This window comes from Prionailurus viverrinus, chromosome D4 (genome assembly GCF_022837055.1).
Source record: "Prionailurus viverrinus isolate Anna chromosome D4, UM_Priviv_1.0, whole genome shotgun sequence".
Lineage (NCBI taxonomy): Eukaryota > Metazoa > Chordata > Mammalia > Carnivora > Felidae > Prionailurus > Prionailurus viverrinus.
The window spans coordinates 55,899,291-55,920,582 of record NC_062573.1 but is presented as its reverse complement, the minus strand read 5'-3'; the positions used below and the strand labels follow the sequence as shown (position 1 = coordinate 55,920,582).

At 35.8% G+C, this 21,292-nt stretch overlaps 1 protein-coding gene across 1 annotated transcript in view; it reads left to right on the top strand.

Moving 5' to 3' along the window:
- Nucleotides 1–21,292, top strand: part of UHRF2 (ubiquitin like with PHD and ring finger domains 2) — an 87,905-nt gene that overhangs the window by 46,240 nt on the left and 20,373 nt on the right. Inside the window, exons 5-10 of the mRNA XM_047829624.1 lie at nucleotides 3,214–3,323; nucleotides 6,771–6,957; nucleotides 11,191–11,314; nucleotides 11,609–11,716; nucleotides 15,149–15,253; nucleotides 20,690–20,796. Of these exons, the coding sequence (XP_047685580.1) occupies nucleotides 3,214–3,323; nucleotides 6,771–6,957; nucleotides 11,191–11,314; nucleotides 11,609–11,716; nucleotides 15,149–15,253; nucleotides 20,690–20,796 (741 nt within the window). The remainder of the gene's footprint in view (nucleotides 1–3,213; nucleotides 3,324–6,770; nucleotides 6,958–11,190; nucleotides 11,315–11,608; nucleotides 11,717–15,148; nucleotides 15,254–20,689; nucleotides 20,797–21,292) is intronic.

Below are 21,292 nucleotides of genomic sequence, written 5' to 3'. Positions count from 1 at the left end.
ACTCAGCAATCAAAAAGAATGAAATCTTGCCATTTGCAACAACATGGATGGAACTAGAGTATATTATCCTAAGTGAAATTAGTCAGAGAAAGACAAATATCATACGACTTTACGCATATGAGGACTTCAAGATACAAAACAGATGAACATAGGGGAAGGGAAGCAAAAATAATATAAAAACAGGGAGGGGGACAAAACATAAAAGATTCTTAAATACAGAGAACAAACTGAGGGTTGCTGGAGGGGTTGTGGGTGGGGGGATGGGCTAAATGACAAGGGGCATTAAGGAGACACTTGTTGGGATGAGCACTGGGTGTTATATATAGTGGATGAATCACTGGATTCTACTCCTGAAATCATTATTGCACTATATGCTAACTAACTTGAATGTAAATTTTAAAATAAATTTAAAAAAAAATCCTAGGAAAAAAAAAAGACATTAAAAAAAAAAAAACCGGGACGCCTGGGTGGCGCAGTCGGTTAAGTGTCCGACTTCAGCCAGGTCACAATCTCGCAGTCCGTGAGTTCGAGCCCCGCGTCAGGCTCTGGGCTGATGGCTCAGAGCCTGGAGCCTGTTTCCGATTCTGTGTCTCCCTCTGTCTCTGCCCCTCCCCCGTTCATGCTCTGTCTCTCTCTGTCCCAAAAATAAATAAAACGTTGAAAAAAAAAATTAAAAAAAAAAAAACCCTAAGAATCCAATACCAACATACTACACTAAAAGAAATACTAAAGAGGGGCGCCTGGGTGGCGCAGTCGGTTAAGCGTCCGACTTCAGCCAGGTCACGATCTCGCGGTCCGTGAGTTCGAGCCCCGCGTCCGGCTCTGGGCTGATGGCTCGGAGCCTGGAGCCTGTTTCCGATTCTGTGTCTCCCTCTCTCTCTCTCTGCCCCTCCCCCGTTCATGCTCTCTCTCTGTCCCAAAAATAAATAAACGTTGGAAAAAAAAAAAAATACTAAAGAGACATGAAATACAGGAAAGAAAAAAATAGGAAGGTTAACTGTATGAGTAAGTTCAAATAAACTATTCACAACACACAATAATAGTGAAGTTTAAAATATGTGTAAAATAAAATGCATGACAACCACAAAAGATGGAAGTTGGTAAATGAAGCTATGAAATTCTTATATGATCAGAGAAGTAATGAGAACTTAAAAGTAGATTGATTTTTACCTGGTATGTTCTCTAAGAGCCACCACATTAAAGAAATATTTTAATACATAATTAAATATTAAAATATTAACAAATAGGGTAAAATGGAATAATTATTAGAATAATTCAAAAGAAAGCAATCAAGAAGAGTAAAAGAAACAAAAAGGTAGAGAAAATAGAGAACATATAGTAAAATGGTAGAAACAAACCCAGGTATGTCAGCCATTATATTAACTATATGTGAGCTAAATATTAAAGTTCAACAGGAGATAAAAACAAAACCCATATGCTGCTTATAAGAAAGACTCCTTAAATATGAAGTCACACAAGTTGAAATTACAAGGATAGATGAAATTCTAGAAAGATGACAACAGCATAGATTTTTAATCTCCCTAGATATTCTTATACAAACATAGAACAACTAAAATATCTAACCCGAAAGTCATGGGCAACATTTATAACCATTCAGGGAATTGTGGTATCCCCTACAAACACCAAAATAGCTGGTGGGATAAATAACTGATAGCTATGAGACCTGTGTGGTATCAGCAGCCGTACAAGAGGTAGGAGAGGGTAACTATAGCATATGTGATGAACCCAAGCACACTGAAATAATAAACTAGTTCAGCAAGCTGTTTTGAGAATAACAGTTATGGTGTCCATCTTTCAAAATAACCTGCAGTGATTCCTGCTTCCTGGTATACCACTTCCAAGAACTATTAACAGTTTTACCAAAAAATGAACTGGATTTGATTAAGCATTTCTAAATGCAAGGGTTGGCCATTGTTTTGTGCAAAGGGCCAGATGGTAGCTTTAACCTTTGGCGGCCAAGTGGTCTCCACCATCACAACTATTCTGCCACTATAGTATGAAATGAACTATAGAGAATGCATAAATGAGTAGTTTTTCCAGTAGAACTTTATAAAAATAGGCAGCAGACTAGGGTTTTTTGACCTCTACTCTAGATCCAACTATTAACTTACTAGAGATACAAATGATGGGGAAAAAACCTATTTAAACTACACTTTGGGAATGCACATATCAAAATCAAGTCTGCGGGGAAACTCTATAGGACAAATGATAGCAGTTCTTCAACAAATTGTAAGCAAGAAAAAGATTGCATGGAAATTGATAGGTTAGAATCTTTAAAGCACAGGTAGAACTATATATATCATATGCTTAGGCAGATAGGTGATAAGACTAAGAAAATTAAGGTAAATAAAACTCTTGAAAGGGAATAATGAGATTGGGAGGGAGCATGTCAAGTGCTTCTGAGGTAAACAGTTCTATTTCCTGTCATGATTGATGACTGCAAGAATGTATACCTTATAATTGGCTATACTACACATTTGTCTATGCAGTTTTCTGCATTTGTGAATATTTGACATTAAAAGTTTTAAAAGGTGAACGAATAGAAAAAGTTACCAAGCAAATTGTAACCAAAAAAAGTACACTTTTGATATAGAATGTGTTACAGAGATACAGAGCCATTTTATGACAGTTTAAGAATCCTAAATCTCTGTGTACCCAATAACAAAACTTCAAAAATATAAACCAAAGTTGACATGTTAAAAGGAGAAATCCACATATAAATCCATAGTCACAGCCAGAAAGTTTGAAGAAGCTTATGCAAACAGGTATAAACTGTGTCTATGAGGAGTATGGCTTGGTATCTGAAGGACTTTTCTTTTTAATAAGAGGTCAACTTTTTACCCAGAAACTTACTGTATTTACTGGAAATATATTTAAATCTTTTATTTTGATTGATAGAGTATCATTTTATCTAGTATTTAATTTATAAGAAAACTGTCTTGTTCCTAGATAATCTAGGTGAAGTCTATAAATTTTTTTCCTAATATTACACTAAAGTTACACTTAATTTTGAATAATAACTGGTCACTATTTGACTTTTCCTGCCATTGGAAAGCTCAAAGTGATTGGAATAGCTATAGTCCCAATTTGTAAATAGACAAAGTTCAGTGGGTTTCCTAAATGACTCTTAATTATTTGTATATGATTTAGATTTTGCTGGCAGAAGTTAACTTTTCTTCTTTTTTTAAACAGGGGTTCTGAAGGAAAATTAAATGACTGCCAGATAAGATTTGTAAATGAAATCTTTAAGATCGAGAAACCTGGAGCACATCCCCTCTCACTGGCAGATGGAAAGTTTTTAAGTATGAATTTTTCTTATGGATTTAGATTACATATACTGTACTTGATTGGTATTTTAACCACCCAGGGAATAACTTTCGAGAAAGTATAAAGCTGCTGCAGATCATACAAGTTTATTTTCATGACCATAGTTTTGATCTAAGATCCTTTCTGGTTTAGTGAATTTTTCTCAAATGATAAGATTTGTTTTTAAAAAAACAAATTTTTTTTCTCACCTTGGCATTTTATTGCCATTTTCTTGTTTCGTTTATTATAAATCTGTCCAAATAACATTTCAGTAATTTTGTGGCTACCTAGATTGATTTTTAATAATGAGACTTATTTTCATATGAGTAGAGCCTGACAGTAATGATGGTTAAACTTTGAATTTCTGGGAGGTAATAAATGAGGTTTAAATAATCATGAGAATATTAGGACGTAGCCCTACCTTTTCACTGTGCATATTGTATTTGCTTAATATCATACAGCTGGTTGGTAACAAAGGTAGGGCAAGATTTTAGGTCTTTTAATTCATGATTGAATTGCTATCTTTCCAAATAGATTACTGTTTCATACTTTCTTAATTCTGAATTTTTTGTGGGAAGCAATTTATTGGCTTTATGCCACATGTCAATGTCTAGTATTTTTTGTTTGTTTTTTAAGATTTAAGTAATCTCTACACCTAACGTGGGGCTCAAACTTACAACCCTGAGATCAAGAGTTGAATGCTGTATCTACTGAGCCAGGTGCCCCCAATTTCTAGTATATTTTAGAAAAATAAAGTTTTTAGGCAGACTAAAACGTTCTGCCTAACCTCTTCTTACCACAATTGTGCAAGATTACAGCAAGACAAGACCTTTAACAGATCAGTAAATAGACTTTCATGTTACCAGTCTAAGCCATTCTCATTTTTTGAGACTGCAATGTTGATGTATCTAGATTTGAATTAAGAACCTTTAGCAGTACTCTGTCAGGCTCTGTGCTGACAGCTGGAGCTGCTTCAGATTCTGTCTCTCCCTCTCTGGCCCCTCCCTTGCTCATGGTCTGTCTGTCTGTCTGTCTCTCAAAAATAAATACACATAAATTTTTTTTTTTTTTTTAAAGAACCTTTAGGTGTACTCTGTAAGAGTACTTGTGTGGTTATATCCTAGGATTACAGGTAACTTGAGTAATTTGAGTAAACCTCTTTAATATAACTTAGTCATTCTCAGTAAAACAGTGCAAAACCAAGATAGATAAGGTTTTTGTCATCTTTCTATTCTCAGTACCTCTGCATGTATTCTGTTCCCTCTCATTCTCCATATATCTCCTCTGCCTAATACTACTCACATTATAGCTACAACTTGTATGTGAAGAAATCATTTCAGAGCCACAGCCAGACTGCCACTGATCATATCACTCTTCATACCAAAAATCTAAGCATGCCAAAGGCATGTTTTTAGGTCTGTCATGCATCCATTATTTGTATGTTGTCATAGCTCCCTTAGTGAAAGTAAAACAAAATTGTAATCTGCCATTCATTAGCAACAATAGAGTCGAAATCGACTCTTGATTTCAGCTCAGATCATGATTCACAGGGTTGTGAGATTGAGCCCCATATTGTGAAGCCTGTTTAAGATTCATTCTCTCTCCCTCCCTCCCTCTTTCTCTTTCCCTCTCTCTCTCTCCCCTTCCCTCCCTCCCTCCCTTCCTCCACTTCCTTCACTTGTACTCTCTCTCTCTCAAAAATAAAATAAAATAAAATAAAATAAAATAAAATAAAATAAAATAAAATAAAATAAGGCAGTCACCAGTTAGAAAGATAGTGCTGAAATCAGTGCCTTTTCTCTTCCCCCTCTCTTATTTTTCAGATATGGCTTCCCATTTCCCTTATATTGCTAGATCAGTTCTGATATGGTAAATTTCCTCACAAATATGTTGTGTACATTTGTCAGAAATTCAAAATATAAAACTATTAATTTAAAAATAGAACTCCCAAGAAGTAATCAAACTATGTATATCATCCTAGACCTCTTCCTCTATCTACATAATTCATCTGCAAAATTCTGCAGTGGGTGCCTGGGTGGCTCAGGTTGTGATCTCACAGGTTCGTGAATTTAAGCCCTGCATCAAGCTGGCTGCTCTCAGCATGGAACTTGCTTTCAGATCCTCTGTCCTCTCTCTTCTGCCCTCACTTGTGTTTTCTCTCTCTCTCTCTCTCTCTCTCAAAGATTAATAAACATTAAAAAAAAATTCTGTAGTCCTTTTTGAATTTTATATAAATTTACCTTAGTTTTCATAAAATCTTCCCAACCATTTCTCTTGACATTTTAATTTTTGGTATTGTGAACATAAAGATTTTTTAGTATATATACTGTATATTTTAAAATTTCAAGGGAACAGTTGGGTAGAAGGTGTTTGGATTTTAGTAGGTTGCCAGAGTTCTGAACCAATTGACAAATAAGATAAAAAATCAACTGGGTTAGAAATGCTGTTTCTAGGGGTGCCTGGGTGTTTTAGTCGGTTAAACGTCCAACTCTTGATTTTGACTCAGGTTATGATCTCAACATTTGTAACATCAGCTCTACGCTGACTATGGAGCCTGCTTGGGATTCTCTCTCCCTCTCCCTCTGCCCTTCCCTGGCTCATGCGTGCATGTGCTCTCTTTCTCAAATAAATTTTAAAGACAAATAAAGAAATGCTATTTCTATTATGTTAAAAAGTATGTTGGGGGCATAACTTGAACGAGAACCAGAATGGGCTTGCTAACTCTTAACAGCCCTCCCCTTCCTACTTTAGCATATTCAAGGAAAGGTTTGGGTCTGCAGAGTACATGGTATTTAATAGTTCCACTTATTAAGTAGTTAGATCCAAATGACTTTAACAGAATATAGTATTCCCTTGACATTTATTTTTTTATTATGAATATCATTGTCAAATTGGCTTACATACAACATCCAGTGCACATCCCAACAAGTGTCCTTCTCCATGCCCATCACCCATTTTCCCCTCTCCCCTACTCCCCCACCCCATCCACCCTCAGTTTGTTCTCTGTATTTAAGAGTCTCTTGTGGTTTGCCTCCCTCCCTCTCTGTTTGTAACTATTTTTTCCCCTCCCCTTCCCTCATGGTCTTTCCTTGAAAGTTAAAGATACCTTATGATGCCCTGGTGAGTTCACTGTATTGCCCCTGGACATTTGGGGAACTTCCAGCTAGCCAATACAAATTTTTAAGGCAAAAGTATACATTATCCCCATGGTTGCAGGTAGTGATGCCTGCTGTGCCTGTGCTTTATCCCTGTAATTTTGGTAAGTATAGAATGAAGCTCAGGCATTTATTCTTAAAGTCCCACACTTGATTATTCTTTGTGATTTTTTTCTGTTCATTAAGAAAAGCTGTATGCTATCTATTTTCATGCGTTTTTCTTTGTAAGATTCATAGATAATAAAAATTATTTTAAGACTGAGCTTGTTATAATTTTGTTCTTACTAGGGAAAAATGATCCTGAGTGTGATATTTGTGGTGGAGATCCAAGTAAGAAGTGCCGTTCTTGCTCCTGTCATATATGTGGTGGGAAACAGGAACCCAACATGCAGCTTCTATGTGATGAATGTAACATGGCCTATCATATTTACTGCCTGAATCCACCTTTGGATAAGGTCCCTGAAGAGGAATACTGGTATGATTATCAGGGTTTTTTTGTTTTTACTGTGTTAAGAATTGAATGTGAAATATGTATTTAAACCACAAAAAGATTTCTTAAGATATGTAATGTGTATTAAAGCACTTAAAATTTTATAGCCAGTGGTTTATTGGCATTGATAACTTTGATTATTATCACAGTTTGTGAACCAGTCTCTAGCTGTTTTTAATCCTTGCAGTCCTTCCTCTAATATGGAGTCTGTGTTCTTTCAAAAATGCAAATCTGATTGTGTTAATTCCTTTGCTTCTCAGGTTTTATGTTGCCGTGCAAGGCCTTGCACAATATTTTTTTAGTTGATTTCTCCAGGTGCATTTCTTACCATTTTCCTCTTCATTTTCCCAAATACTCTACAGTCTAGCCAGATTAAATATCTTTCAGCTCCTTAAGTAAGTCCAGTCTCCTCTGGGTTTTTATACTTGACACATTTTCTCTTTGAAACCTATTCGTGTTTGCTTAACTTTAGGATATTTATCCTTCAGGTTTTCACTTAACTGTGATTCCATCTGGGAAGCCTTTTTGGGTGGCCTCTCTATCCCTCAGCTATTTTAGATGTGCCTGTTATAGTACTTAATAGTTATTTAAGTGCTTAATATATGCTAGATGCTAACAAAGTGTTTTACATGGATTATTGTATTTAATCCTATGAGGTTAATAAGTGGAACCAGGCACTAAGGTTAAATATACCAGCCAAAATCTCTGCTAAGTAGTCTTAGCTACAAAACAAAATCATTAGAAAAGAGACTGGGAAGAACATGCTCAAAGTAATAATGAACTTTTTCATGTCATAATAAGTTTTTTCTTCCTAAGCTTTGGACTGTTGCTGGCGTGGAGGGTTAAGTTAAGGAATGACATACTCAGAAGTATGGGCATTCCTCAGCGATAGTACAGGTTCCAGAACAGTCTGGTAAAGTAAATATCACAATAAGGCAAGTCAGATGAGCTTTTTTGTTTCTCAGTGCATATAAAATTTATGTTTACACATGATGCTGTAGCCTATTAAGTGTGCAAAATACTTTATTGCTAAAAATGCTAGCCATCATCTGAGTTTTCAGCAGGTCTTAATCACTGATCACAGATCACCCTGACAACATAATAATATTGAAAAAGTTTGAAATATTGTGAGAATTACCCAAATGTGACACAGACAGAAAGTGAGCAAATGCTATTGGAAAAATCACACCAATAGACTTGCTCGATGCGGTGTTGCCACAAAGCTTCAGTTTGTAAAAAATAAACAAAAAACCACACAGTATCTGCAAAGTGCAATAAAATGAAGTGTGCTTGTACTAACATTACAATTGGGTAGCTGGTGTTACTGTAAAGAATAGATTGTTTTCTTCCCTTTGGCCTATCCCCATCTGTTGGGAGGGTTGTTACTGTATTACCACAGAGGCTGTAAGGGTGGGTGGAGGGAAGGGATGTAACTTCTTCCTTTCACCCCCTTCCTCTGCCTTGCGTGGTCACAGCCTGAATTTTACCATCTGTAAACATATTTCCTCTAAAATCTCATATATTTTTCTTCCCTTTTGTTTCTGTGGACAGTATGTTCCTGCTTCTCTAAAATGTGAACCCTTCTGTCTGCTCTCACAGTTCCGTATCCCTTTGCCTTTTCAGGAACTCATTCCTACGGTGAATTCCTCTCCCAGATTGCCATTGCTGGGTTATTCTCAGTATCCTATAATCTGTTCAGTCACACACACACCCTTCCCTTGATCCCATTTCTTTGCTTCCTTTATGGCAAAGCTTCTCAAGAACTGTCTGCATTGGTAATTTCCATTTCCTCTCCACCTGTTCATACTTCAGCTCTCCAATTGGACTTTCCTTCTCACAACTGCACTATATTTGTTTAAGTTAGGCTCACAGACACATTCCGTGTTGCCAAATCCATTGGTCCTGTCTAAGCCCTCTCTTACTTATACTTATCAGCTCTCTGTCTTTATAGATTTTATGATACCATATGACCTAATTTTCATCCTACTCCACTGGCCTTTCCTTCTTAATCTCTTGTTGGTTTTCTCATATCTACCAGATTTTGGAGTTTTCCAGAGCACTATTCACTTGCTTTTTGTTCTTCATGCTTGCTCCCTAGATGACCTCATCCTATCATGAGACTTTAAATATGAAGCTAATGGTTCTAAATTTTTGATAGCTTCATAGCTAATCTTCCCTGGGCCCTGTATTCCTGTATTCATTCAATTGCTTACTTGACAAGTATCACAAAAGTATTCCAGCTGGAGATCTTGATTTCCATAAACATACCCCCTAAAACCTTCCTCCTCCCTTAGTCCTCAGTAAATACTACAGTCATCCTGTCTACTTGCTCAGGCTTAAAAGCTAAACTTCATCTTTGATTCTCTCTTTGCCCTCCTTACATAGTCCACATCCAATTATACATGAGCAGATCTTGTCAGTCCTGCATAATCTTTCTCCACTCTCACCCTTCAGTCCAAACCAACATCTCTTCCCTGAACTGTATAATAAACACCCAACTTGTGTCCTTGCTTTCACAATGCTTACCAGGTGTCCTTTCTCCCATAGCAGTAGAATGATCTTACTAAGTCCGAATCTGTTCAAAGCCCCCTAGTGTCTTCCTTTTGCACTTAGAATAAAACTAAGCCCAATGCCATCAATGACCTGACCCCTGCCTGTTCTATAACCTCATTGCTTATCTCTGTGCAGTTCAGAGTTGACCTAAACTTCAGCTTCCCAACCTTCATGTTTTTCAAGGCATACCACTCCTTCTTATGCCTCGGGACTTTTATACTTAATGTCTTTTTGCCTGGAATGCCTTCCCTGGCTTCTTCTCATAGGAGACCAACTGACTCCTTTGGTCTCAGCTGGAATATCACTTCAGAAACTACTCTATCTAAAGATACGTGCCATGTTTAATCAGTCTTAACATCCACATAACCCTGATGTATTTCCTTTATAGAACTTGTCACTTCCTGAAATTGTTTCATTATATGTACTAGTTTTCCTTAACTACTCTGTACAAACATTTTGATCACATTTATCCCCAGTATCAAAATAGTGCCTGACATAGGAGGTTCTGAGCAAACCTGATGAAGGAATGAAGGTTTGACCATCTTTTCTATGTCTCCAAATCATTTCACCTCTGAACTCATTTTCTCATCAGAAATAGTACCTGCTTTGCCCCTAAGATCTCTGATAAAATTAGTTTTAAAAGTTAGCACATCAGGTAAAATTAATTTTGGGAAACCTCCTGATTTCTCAGTTAGAAGGGATTCTACTTGGTATTATCTGTTGACTTCTACATTTTAATTTTTGCCTTGATTTTGCATCTGTATATCACAACTTAACTGATTTTCTCAGAATCAGTGACTGACTTACATTTTTCTTTCCTGTAGTACTAAACAAGATATCTCATAATTAGGCAATTAGAATTAACTGGTGGGTATCGGTGTCTTTTTTTCCCTATAGACCATATGGATAATTATGAAATGGAAAGTATAGGCACATTTAAGATTAATTAATGCAGGGAGAGGCCAGTTGATCTTTGTTAGGGTATTCCTCAAGTTTCCATTTCTTGCTGACATAGGAATAGCCCCATCTGATTCTATAGACATATTTATTTATACTTTGCTTTTTAGAAATGATTTAAGGTAGCTTATAATGATATATAAGTTATAGTAGGGTAACCAACTACAAATAGGCTAAAGAAAAAACAAGTATAGGGAATTAAAAAGAGCTAGGGATAAGGCTAATTAACATAAACAAGCATCCTTGAATCCTCTGTATTTGCTGTGATAGACTATACGTTTTGACTTGGAGAGTTCTAATAACTAATTTAGATGGGAAGATGTATCAGTTGTATAGTTGAACTGTCTAGGATCATCTATTCTTGCTACTTTTGTTTTAATAATAGGAACTTCAAATGAGTAAATTCCATTCTCCAGGTTAGTGATAAGATCAGAGCGCATGCTGCCATTTGAATTGGACAGCTCTGGCTTTTGAACTGAATTTGAGATTCTATGATATTATAATCTTTCACATTCTTTAAAGGAATGATAAGGGTTTTTTTTCTGCTACCTTAACCATATAAATATTTTGAAAAGTTTAATACTAAAATGCCAGCTGAACATCTATATTATACACCAAGTATTACATCTTAAAACATTTTCTGACCTAGAAAGGCCATTCTGTTACTGGCTTTAATATGGTATATTAAAATTCCTTTCTCTTTTAAAGGTATTGTCCTTCCTGTAAAACTGATTCCAGTGAAGTTGTAAAGGCTGGTGAAAGACTCAAGATGAGTAAAAAGAAAGCAAAGATGCCATCAGCTAGTACTGAAAGCCGGAGAGACTGGGGCAGGGTAAGGAAGAAAGTCATCTTTCCTTCTTAGCTATAATGTTTTAACTGTAATGCAAGTTATAACTGTTTGATACCAACAGTAGTAGTGACATAAATTACATTTGCCGTATCAGAAATATTAAATAATTTTATTGTTTATTTGCTATAACTTAATTATGTGTTAATTAAATCATATAAATTATGTATTAATTATGCAGTTAGGTTTCTGTTTTGTTCTCATTTTATTTGACTTTAAGATTTGGCTTTAAGGGTTGACATAACCAATTTGTCAAACAATTTGTTCTATAACTTGTAGGGGATGGCCTGTGTTGGTCGCACTAGAGAATGTACTATTGTTCCTTCTAATCATTATGGACCTATTCCTGGGATTCCTGTTGGGTCAACATGGAGATTTAGAGTTCAGGTATGTTTTAAATTGACTTTGTTGAAAGGGTAAAGTTGTAAAAAATTGTAGCAGTGTCAGTATCTATTGATTATAAGTGGGCTAATCTAGGTTGTATCGCATGGCATTCAGTTGTTACAATGAAAGATTCTCTATAGGATGGGTAGACTCTTCCACATAGTTTAACAGGTCCATACATCATGGAATTAGGCATCAGCTGTGCTTTTTTAAATCATTTTTACTGTTTTCTAGATATGATAGTTAACATTATTAAACTTTCTAGAGAATTTTTCTTGCTGAGAATTTAATATTTGAAATATTAGGGGTTTCTTTCTTTAAAATTTGTGGTAAGTTCTCATTTAATGTTATTGAAGTCCAAGAAAGCTCATTCCGGGTGTTTTGTTTGTTAGCTTATCCTCCGGAATGAATGTTAAGTTGTTGGTCAAAGGAAGTGCCAGGTGATCCAATGATAAAATCACTTGTCACATCTTTTCCTGTTGTATTCATTTCTAATTTCTTTATTATAAAGGTAATTTTATCATTATAGAGATTTTAAAAGTTTTTTGTCCTCATTTTCTGTTTCTCAGGCACCACCACTTTGAAGTTTTAGCTGTTTCTTCTAGATTTACCTCCTTATTTCTAAGTAGCATGTTTATACTGCTTTTGTCTTTGTATTTTAGTTTTATTAACTTCTTTCTATGGTTGATGAGCATTAAGTTTAACACACTGTGTGTCTTCCCATGTTTGCAATGGTTATATTACAATTTTGGCTAAATACATATGCATGTTGTATAGTATGACTCAAATCTTTAAATACAGTAAAAAATACTACAAATAAATACAATATAATATAAACACAATAAAAAGTACACTTAGCATATTTTTAATTGCCTTGGGTTTTTGTTTGCTTCATTCTTTTTTTATATACCTGTTACTAATTCATTCCCAAACTTTAAAAGCCCCCATTAATACTGTCTCAGATGCGTTTGCAGTTGTTAGCCTGAGCAGTTAGAAGAATGGATTTGCCATTTAGGAAGTGGGGAAGAATCAGAAGAGATTTATTGTCATCAGGATTGATGAGGTTGAGAATCAGGTGGTCCCATCTTCTGAAGTACCTGGTGTTTTCAAGGCTTACACTCAGGTTCTGAGGCTTTTATTAGCTTCTCACTGGCTTCTAATGTGTGTCTTTCCCTGCCCCACTCTGCACCGTCCAGGGAATTTGAGGAACGCAAAGTAACGCTGTTTTAGTGAGCCAAAATTGAAGATCTATGGGGAGAAGCAGTAGGCCATTGAAGTAGTAGAATAGCATGATTAAACTGACGAATTGGGTAGCATGTTTGGGTAACATTGAGTAGTTTTGGTTCAAACATTTGCTCTATGAAGGAGAAGCTGGAGAAGATAAGAGTTAAGGCTGGGAACATGCAGAAGAATGAAACTGGACCACTTTCTTACACCACACACAAACATAAATTAAAAATGGATGAAAGATCTAAATGTGAGACAGGAAACCATCAAAATCCTAGAAGAGAAAACAGGCAGCAACCTCTTTGACCTCAGCCATAGCAACTTCTTACTTGACATGTCTCCGGAGGCAAGGGAAATAAAAGCAAAAAATGAACTGTTGAGACCTCATCAAGATAAAAAGCTTCTACACAGCAAGGGACACAGTCAACAAAAGTAAAAGGCAAGCAACAGAATGGGAGAAGATAGTTTTAAATGACACATCAGTTAAAGGGTTAGTATCAAAAATCTATAAAGAACTTACCAAACTCAGCACCCAAAAAAGAAATTATCCAGTGAAGAAATGGGCAGAAGACATGAATAGACCCTTTTCCAAAGAAGACATCCAGGTGGCCAACAGACACATGAAAGATGCTCAACATCACTCATCATGAGGGAAATACAAACCAAAACCACATTGAGATACCACCTCATACCAGTTAGAGTGGCTAAATTTAACAACTCAGACAGCAACAGATGTTGGCAAGGATATAGAGAAAGGGGAACTTTCTTGCTCTGTTGGTCGGAATGCAAACTGGTACAGTCACTCTGGAAAACAGTGTGGAGGTTCCTCAAAAAATTAAAAATAGAAGTACCCTGCGACTCAGCAGTAGCTCTACTAGCAATTTATCCTGAGGGTACAAGAGTGCTGATTCATAAGGGCACATGTACCCCAATGTTTATAACAGTGCTATCAACAATAGCCAAATTATGGAAAGAGCCCAAATCAACTGATGAATGGATTAAGAAGATGTGTATGTATGTGTGTGTGTATATATATATACACACACAAACAAACACACACACACACACATACACATACACAATAGAATACTACTCAGCAATTTAAAAGAATGAAATCTTGCCATTTGCAACAATATGGATGGAACTGGAGGGTATTATGCTAAGTGAAATAAGTCAGTCAGAAATAGATATCATGTGATTTTCACTCATATGTGGAATTTGAGAAACAGAAGAACATAGAGGAAGGGAAGAAAAATAAGTTACAGAGATAGAGGCAAACCATAAAAGACTCTTCAATACAGAGAACAAACTGAGGGTTGATGGGGTGGGGGGTTGAGGGGGCAGGAAAAATGGGAGATGGGCATTGAGGAGGGCACTTGTTGGGATGAGCACTGGGTGTTGTATGTAAGTGATCAATCACGGGAATCTAATCCTGAAGCCAAGACTACACTGTATACAGTGTTAGCTAACGTTGTGATAAATTACTTTAAAAAAAAAAAAAGTTAAGGCTGGGAAAGCAGATAGGAGCCAGATAGAGAGTAATGTGTAATACTTAATTTGGGCTTGGTATACAATAAGACCATTTAATATATTTTAAGCAGTTGAATATTAAAAGCAGAATTGTTCTTAAAAGTATTTTCTGTTTGTGATCGGTAGAATGGGGTTTGAAGGGAAAAAACTGGAGGCAGTGAAAAAGGGGGGTTAATGACATTCATGACTCAAACTAAGATTATAGCAGAAGTAGAAAAGTAAAGACTTGAGAGATTTAGGAGATTGAATCAGCAGTATTTGTGACCAAATGTGTTTTAAGAATAGAGAAGAATGATGCAAAAATGACTCTTGCCTTTCTCATGTGGCTAGGGAGCAGTGCCATAATTAAAGACAAGAAATAAGGTGGGGAGGGATCTGGGCCACTGATAGCAAATTCTGTTTGACCCAAGTTGAGCTGGAATGACCAGTAGACATAAAATGATGATTATTTAATAATTATTTTGAAACTTGGAATTCTAGATCTGAGCAGTTTTAAGAGTCATCAGCTTAGTACCTAAGGGATATGTAGTTAGAAAGAAATAAAGTCGGAGAGGAAAGATAGAACTCTGGGTGACATTCAGTTCTTAGTTGGAGGGTTTTAGGATCCAATAATATATACGAAAGCATTTTGTAAACATAACTGTTCAAAGGTATTTTGAGACTCTCTTTATTTCATAGGTGAGCGAAGCGGGTGTCCATAGGCCCCATGTTGGTGGAATTCATGGTCGAAGTAATGATGGGGCTTATTCTCTTGTCCTTGCTGGTGGATTTGCGGATGAAGTAGTAAGTCATAATACAACCTTGTTCTTTAGAACCATTCTTAATCATTCAGTAAAATACAGAAGTTTTGTGTAGGGTGTATAAAACCCCATCTTTTTTTAGCATAGTTTTTATGTTGAAGTGGTCACTTCTATATAAGTTATAAGAAAAGTCAATTGACAGTCTTCAATCTTTACAAGTGTTGATTTATGTATACATGTGGTTGCTGATTATTGCAATGAAAACATACTTTACAGAGCTCATTTTTTTAATTAAACTTTTTATTTTGGGATATTGCAGATTGACATGTAGCATTAGAAATACTACAGAGATCTCTGTGCTCTTTAAGCATTTTCCTCCCAATGGTAACATCTTGCAAAACTGTAGTACAGTATCACAACCAGGATATTGACATATTGATACATTCAGGTCACTGAACATTTCCCTTAACCACAAGTATCCCTCATTGTGCCCTTTGATAACCACACATACTGTATCTGCTCTCCCTCAACCCATCCCTAACCCCTGACAACCACTAATCTGTTCTCCATTCCTATAATTTTGTTGCTTCAAAGATTTTTATAATTGGGGTCATCTGGGCGTCTCAGTCCATTATGTGTTTGACTCTTGATTTTGGCTCAGGTTATGATCTCACAGTCGTGAGGCTGGGCTCCACACTGATCATGGAGCCTGCTTAAGATTCTCTCTTACTCTCCCTCTGCCCCTCCGCCATTTACATACTCTCACTCTCTCTCAAAAAAATAAATAAATAAATAATTTTTATGGGTGGAATCATACAGTATGTGACCTTTGGGAATGGTACTTTTTGCCCAGCATAATTCTCAAATTGTGGCATGTATTAATATTTTATTCCTTTTTTATTGCTGAGTAGTATTCCATGATATAGGTATAACACAGTTTGTTTAACCATTCACTCATTGAAGAACATTCAAGTTATAGTTTTTGACTTTACAGATGACTGTGATAAATGTTTGAGTACAGGCTTTTGTTGTTTTTTGTTTTTTATAAACGTAACTCTTCATTTCTCTGTGATGAATGCCCAGAAGTGTACTGTTGGGTTATATGGTAGTTGAACATTTAGTTTTTTAGGAAGCTGCCAAATTGTTTTCCCGAGGGATTATACTACTTTACATTCCTATTATCAGTGTGTAAGTGATTCAGTTTCTCTGCATTCTTACCAGCATTCAGTGTTGTTGCTTTATTTTACTTTAGCCATTCTGATACGTATGTAGTGAGATCTCATTGTGGTTTTAGTTGACAGTTCCCAAATGGCTGATGATGTTAGGCATGATTTATTTGCTTTTTTGCTGTGTGTATAGCCTCCTTGGTGGTATATCTTCAGGTCGTTTGCCCATTTTTCTAATTGGGTCACGTTTGGTTTGCTGTTCATTAAATGTGTACTTTACATGTATTTTCTCCCATTCTGTTTCATTGGTTTGTTTTCATGGTATATTATAATGATGAATTAGAGTAGCTATGGAGAAGCCAAGATGTAGTATGCTTTCAGACAAAGGTAGAAAAGTTTGCCATTTTTCTGACTGGCAGATTTGGCAGTACATTTGCATTAGCATGGCAAAGGAAACTGAAAATGGAAATATTCAAGTTAAGTCTTTGAGTACTCCTTTAACATGTATATTTTGAAGTTGTATTTTTCAGAAATACAAAGGGTGTTGTATAGTTTATCACAGTAGGCACTTATTTTTTTTTAAGACTCTGTAAGAAAACAAGCCAAGAGTAGAAACTCTTTAACATGTTTTTAGCATCAACCCAGTTGTGTTTGATCTGGAGTCTCACATTTGTGTGTGAGACTTGCCTAATTATTTTACCCCAGTGAACCTCAGTTTCCCCATGTGTAAAATAGAGAAAATAGTATCACCATTTTATATCAAAATAATTGATGTTAAATGAGGTAATTTATGTAATCTTGGAACATAACAAGAATTCAAATAATTGTATTGTCTATAGCAGATTATCTTAAATTTATGAAACATAAACATGTAAAGTTGAAAATGAGTGCTAATTGAATTCAGGTGGGTATTATTACTTCCCTTTTTCCCCATCTTTTGAATATAGTTACTAATCAAACATTAAACATTTGCAGTACTGATGAGCTCTCAATGATGTGTATTAAGCAGTTAAAGAATGTTAAATAATGTAAGAATATTTTAAGGCTAAAACACATAGGCTTAGTTCACCAACTAAGATGTATCTGGAGATGTTAATATATTTTATAAGCATTTTCAATCTTTTCCTCTTTTATCATAGGCAGATCATATGTACAGAAATAGGTGGAGGAAACCTGAATAAGCTCTTTTTTTTTTTTTTTTTTTTTTTTGGTTAGAAAATGATTTGTTTTGAAACCTTTAATTTAGTATAACATCCATGGAACCAGTGATCTTTGTTCTGTCCAGATGAATGGACATGAAACTACTGAATACCTGTTGATAAACTGGTTAATATTTTAGTCCAGTAACTTGACAATCAAATGCTAGTTTTAGTGCCCTTTGTGACCTCGCTTAAGGAATGAGGATCCACAAAGCTGGTCTGCCTTTTAGTTGTCTTGAGAAGTAGTTTGCTTAGTGATAGGAACAGATTCTGGAACTAAACAGTTAGGGTTTGTGTCCTGGTGCCATCTCTTACTAGCTAAGTGACTTCAGGGAAGTTAATGAACCTCTTCCTCATCTATAAAATAAGGCTTTATGATACTTTACATCACAGGGTTGATGTGAGGGTAAAAAGAATCCATGTAAAATCTTAGCCTAACCACACACGCGCGCGCGCGCACACACACACACACACACACACACACACACACACAGTAAGTGGAAGTGTTACCAGCAGTAGTGGTAGTATCCAGTTTTGCAAACATGTAAGGAGTATTAGAAGAGAGAAACTCACAGAAATTGCAACTGTATTCTATCTAAATAGCCTTGAATTAAGGAATCATCAAAGGTGTCTGAGAAAAGTTTAATGACGTTAACTATGCTTTAGGATATTTATCTGATAGTCTTTGGCGGGGGGTGTTGAGAAGATTTGAGATGAACTCCTTTTGCTTGATAAAGGTGATGGCAGGAATGGGAACATCCAGCTTATTGTGTTAGACAGCTGCTTTACAACTTGAAAAAAGAGTAGAGACTGGGAAATTGAGTCACTGTGGGGCAGTGGTATGTCCCCTCTATAAATGATGACTTCTTATGTGAGGGGTTCTCAGACAGCAGTCTTTAGGCTACTGGCTCACAGGGGTACATGGACTTAAAGATGTAATAAATTTGGGCTGATCATTTTTCCTTAGGAAAATTAGTCTGAACTAATACCGACTGAGCTCTGACAGTCTGACAATTCTTTTTTCCCCAGTGACAATTAAAGTTTCTATTGGTGTGACGATTAAAGTAAGGATGAGTTAATGACATAGAATACAATATGAGGTAGAATAACTATTTTTACTTATTTGCTGCTTGAAAAATAATCAGAAATGTTTTTGTTCTTTAGTTTTAAACAGTACTGAGCTTAGATTGTCCCTATTATTCTCTCCTAGTCCCCACTCCCTTTTCCTTTATAGCATTGCCACAATTCTAACTTCAAAAGTTGACAGAGTTGGGGTGCCTGGGTGGCTCAGTCAGTTCAGTGTCCAACTCCTGATTTTGGTTCAGGTCATGAGCCTTAGTCTTTAAGATATAGTCCTCAGTATTGGATCAACAAAAACTGAAGTCAAGGTTTTTAGACAGATAAGAACACTTACTAGACCATGAGATTTTGGGGGCACCTGGGTGGCTCAGTCAGTTAAGCATCTGACTTTAGCTCAGGTCATGATCTCACAGTTCATGAGTTAGAGCCCCGGGTCATGACTTAGAGCCCCGTGCAGGGCTCTGTGCTGACAGCTCAGAGCCTGGAGCCTGTTTCAAATTCTGTGTCTCCCTCTCTCTCTGCCCCTCCCCAGCTCACACTCTGTCTCACTCCATCTCTCAAAAGTGAATAAACATTTAAAAAAAATTTTTTAAAACATGAAATTTTAGTTTTGACTTTATCCAAAGGAAAAACAAGATGCAAAATAATTGACCTTTATTACAGACAAGGATTTAATAGAGAACACTTCATTATCTTGAGTTCAGTCTAAACTAATTAAAATCTTGCAATAAAGAAGTAACACTAATGGGTGGGGGAATGGGCAAGATGAGTGAAGAGGAGTAAGAGATAGAAGTCTTCTAGTTGTGGAATTACTAAGTCATGGGAATATAAAAGACAGCATAAATAATATAGTCAATGGTTATATTAGCATTGTATGGTGATAGATGGTAGCTACGCTTGTGGTTAGCATAGAGTGATGTGTAATTTTGTTGAATCGCTATGTTGGATGCCTGAGACTTATGTTATATTGTGTGTCAACTATAACAATAGTAAAAAAAAAAGAACCACTATTTTGATAGTGCTAATAGAATTAATTTGTATACTGATACTCTTCTCAATTGATTTTGAGTACTGATTCAGATAGAAACTTAGTAATATCAATATAAATTTATAGCTGTTACAGAGATATTTGTGGAGCTAGTTTATGTAATACCTACTTCCTTTGGCATGTTTTTTTCACATTTACTAGATACTTTATACAGATTTTAGTTTTCAGATTCTTTTCCAATGTTCTTTTTAATGCTAGGTGATTTTTTTTTATCTCAGTGTGATTTGAGTGAACCTGTACAGCGTGAAATGTGGGGAACTTAGTATTCTGTAAGGATTTTAATTTTGAAATTTAACAGCAAACTTGGGTATGACATCGATTGCTGATGGGAAATCAGATACAGAGTATTTACTGAAATGATACTCTGTAAAAACCTACAAGCTAATATTGATGTTTATTTTAATACCGTTGAATTAAATGAAATAATATTCCCAGTCCATAAGACCTTATTTTCTAGCATTCTTTTTTTTAATTTTTTTAAATGTTTGTTTGTTTATAATGTTTATTTGTTTTTGAGAGAGACAGACAGACAGAACAAAAGCAGGGAAGGGGCAGAGAGAGAGGGAGACACAGAATCCGAAGCAGGCTCCAGGCTCTGAGTTGTCAGCACAGAACCTGACCTGGGGCTCAAACTCACGAACCGCAGGATCACAACCTGAGCCAAAGCTGGCCGCTTACCCGACTGAGCCACCCAGGAGCCCCTGTTTTCTAACATTCTGTAAATTATTGGCTTATATGTATAGCATGAGAATAGCCACATTTAGAAGTATTGGAAGCTATAACTTTAAAATGATCAACTCGATAACTTGATATAACTTGAAGGTATACTACATACACCGCATTTAAATTTTGTCTGATTTTGGTATATACCTTGAGAGAACGTGTAAATTCATAACATCCTAACCAAGTGCTCTGACTGTAAAACAAGAATTAGTGAAATTATATTTGGGCTTAGGTATCTTAATGTTGAAATTTTTCTCCTGTAGGACCGAGGTGATGAATTCACATACACTGGGAGTGGTGGTAAAAATCTTGCTGGTAATAAAAGAATTGGTGCACCATCAGCTGATCAAACATTAACAAACATGAACAGGTATTCTTTACTGTTAGAGTTTGTAAAGTCTATTTATTTGGGCTTTGTATAAAAGTTTGATTATATTAATATAATTTGTAAGTTATTCTGTAGGGCAGAATCTTAAATTGAGAGTTAAAAATCTAAATTTAAAATCCCATTATCTGATTATATAATTGTTTATAAGTATTGTAACTTATTTCTTTATATTTTGCAAATAACATAATTCCCAGTCTTAATACATGTGCTTTACATTTTAAAACATGTTGAAACCTTTGAAGGAAGGGAATCTAATATAAGTGATACTGAGAACAAGGTGGCTTATCTACTACCTCATGGATCAAAGTTATGTTTTACCCAACACAGATTTGTCTTTTAAAGTAACAAACTTCTTTTTAGAGGAAACTCACCAATATGAAGTAGGTTTAAGATTGGGAGCCCACATTTGTGGGCATAAGTGAAATATCAGATAAACTTAAAGCTATACTCAAGGTGCTTTTAGGATTTATAATGTCTT